Raw genomic sequence first — 2,500 nt, 5'->3', positions numbered from 1 at the left:
CAAATACAGTAACTGTACAGGGATCGCGCTAGCTTTTTAAAAAACGCGTAAGTCATACGCAACGAAACGAAAAAAACGCGTCACGGACCAATATTTTTGCGTACTACGAAAACACGTACAGACACAAACAAAACACGCACGAAAGACTTAAAGACACTCCTTACCTAAATACGGCGAGTTTTCCTGTCGAACTCCGCGCACGCCAGTCGAATAACACCCCTGCTGTCTCCAACCTTCGGGCCTTGCGAGTTTGTTTCCCGCTCTAATACGACTAGACACACTTTCCGCCTTTTGGAAGCGCGAGATGGGAGAGCAGCTAATGTCTGTTTCATTATCCGACAAGATATTATCTGGTAATACCCTCGTTACGTTCGTTTGTGATACTTCGATGCAAAAAAAAACGGACTTTAGTTTTGACGCGCAGATTTCATGTGTGTCGTCACTTCTCGAGCCCTATAGTCAGTTTCAGGATCGGGTGATTATTAAGTCAGAGCAAAAGCGCTGCGTGAAGACAAGAAAAAGTTACAATATTTTTGCGTATGGCTTACGCGGCGCGGCGAAAAAAACGCGTCAGCGACTTTTAAAATGCGTCAAATACGCAAAAATCGTGCGTAAACGCGATCCCTGGTAACAACCACCACCCCTCCTCCTGTTGGTTGCATGGGACCTGTTTGTTTGTTTGATCATCAATGTTGTTCACCTAGATATACAATATTTGTGGATTGCTTAATGTTTTTGTTTGTCTGTTTGTCTGTTTGCTTTTGTTTGTGTTTTTTCTTTTTCTTGTCTGCTCGTGTTCTTGCTTACTTTTTTCTAATACTTTTTCTTTATTCAGAATGCATTTAGCATCTTAATTATTCCTATCTGTAAGATTCTGTAGTAAATATTATATGTTTTAATTTGTTTAAGGAATTGTTGTCAGACAAGGCATTGTGTCTTTAACCTGAATTCTTATAAAATGAAGTTTGTTCGTTCGTTCGTTCGTGCGTTAGTTAGTTCGTTCGTTCGTTCGTTCGTTCGCTCGTGCGTAGGTTCGTTTGTTCGTTCCTTGCCCCTCTCCACAAGCACACACTGACCTGATTACAAACGTACTCCTCCCGAGCGGACGCGGCGTAGCTGGTCTTGCCACGCTGCCCTCTGGCCAGCAGCAGACGACGAATGATCGACACCTTGCCCTGCGGACTCAGCTGACCGAAGCAGCCTGGGGGCCCGTCCAGCAAGTCCACGCCGGTGTCCGTGACGCCTATGGTCAAGATGTTCATGGACAGCACGTCGTAGTGAAAGCTGAGCATCAGCAGGGTCCGGCCGTGCTGGCTGCGGGTCCGATACCACAGGTAGGGCTTGTAGTACTGCCCGATGTTCTCTGAGAACGGCTGTGAGAATGGATGTGATCATATAAGATCTGAGATTCAAAGGGGAGAAATCGCTCTAATTGCAAATGACATGTGAAATAGAGTGAGTGAGAGTTATGCGGAATCAATCTCCTGGTACCTGAAAAAATAACAATCATTTTCCTCCTTTCATCCTCTTTTTTTTCTTTTTCCTTTTCAAAGAATAACATGAGCCCTGCGGATGACAAGAGCAATGAGCTGTTATGCAAGTAGGGACTACAAAGAAGAAGAAGAAGAAGAAGAAGAAGAAGAAGAAGAAGAAGAAGAAGAAGAAGAAGAAGAAGAAGAAGAAGAAGACGAAGAAGAAGAAAAGTATTATTATCGATTTCCGAAAGCCCATAATTATATCTTCCAAAATGTTCGTCGGGGAAAAGAGCTTAATCGGGAATAAGGTCGCTCAAACCGAATCTGATGCAGAGCATCTTTAAACAAATCAACATTCGGAAAAGTCGATGCTCTCATATATTAGTTAATCTGCAGTACTTTCTTTTTAAGCCTTAACCAAACATAACCCACAAAGAAAGCCCTATTTCCTCTGCCAATTCATTTAACTGGCCGATTAGTCACCCCCTACCAACCCATTCTTTTAGTTGCCCACGAACAATTTCTGTAGCAGGTCGTTCCTTTAGCTTTCGTGCACACACACGTGAAAGCATGCAGGCTACGAGTGCAGCTCCTCCTCTCTCTGCCTGCAGCACCCAAACCAAAAACTGGTTGGTTAGCTGTTGGCTTGTTATGCCCCTTCGACCTATTTGACTTTTTGAGGCCGATTCCATTTTGCTTCCCTTCTCAGTTTACGAAGGACTCACGTTGTAGGACTCGTTTTCGAAGCGGAAGCGGAACTTGAAAAGGTTGACGTGCTTCTCGTCTTCCATCTGCTGGATGAAGTCGAGCAGGTTCTCCTTGGGCCACACGCTGCATGACGTCACTGTTCCGTTCTCTCCCTTCTCCGTCACCGTGGCGTTGGCCACCCAGGAGGAAGTTGCCGGAACGCCGGCCAGGTGGGGCTTGGCCTTCTGTATGGCAGACAGTAAAGGCCATTCCTAATAAATGATATGGCCAATTCTGCGAAAACAGCCACTGCGGTCAAAATTATTGTTATATACATC

At 44.9% G+C, this 2,500-nt stretch overlaps 1 protein-coding gene across 1 annotated transcript in view; it reads right to left on the bottom strand.

Annotated features, from left to right (window-relative positions):
• LOC138956211 (uncharacterized) overlaps positions 1–2,500 on the bottom strand; it is a gene marked incomplete at its 5' end in the record, with an annotated part of 22,929 nt that overhangs the window by 18,901 nt on the left and 1,528 nt on the right. The window contains 2 exon segments of the mRNA XM_070327626.1: positions 1,077–1,373; positions 2,201–2,407. Coding sequence (XP_070183727.1) covers positions 1,077–1,373; positions 2,201–2,407 — 504 coding nt within the window.

Source organism: Littorina saxatilis, unplaced genomic scaffold, assembly GCF_037325665.1.
Source record: "Littorina saxatilis isolate snail1 unplaced genomic scaffold, US_GU_Lsax_2.0 scaffold_1508, whole genome shotgun sequence".
NCBI lineage: Eukaryota > Metazoa > Mollusca > Gastropoda > Littorinimorpha > Littorinidae > Littorina > Littorina saxatilis.
This window is presented reverse-complemented; position numbering and strand designations above follow the sequence as displayed.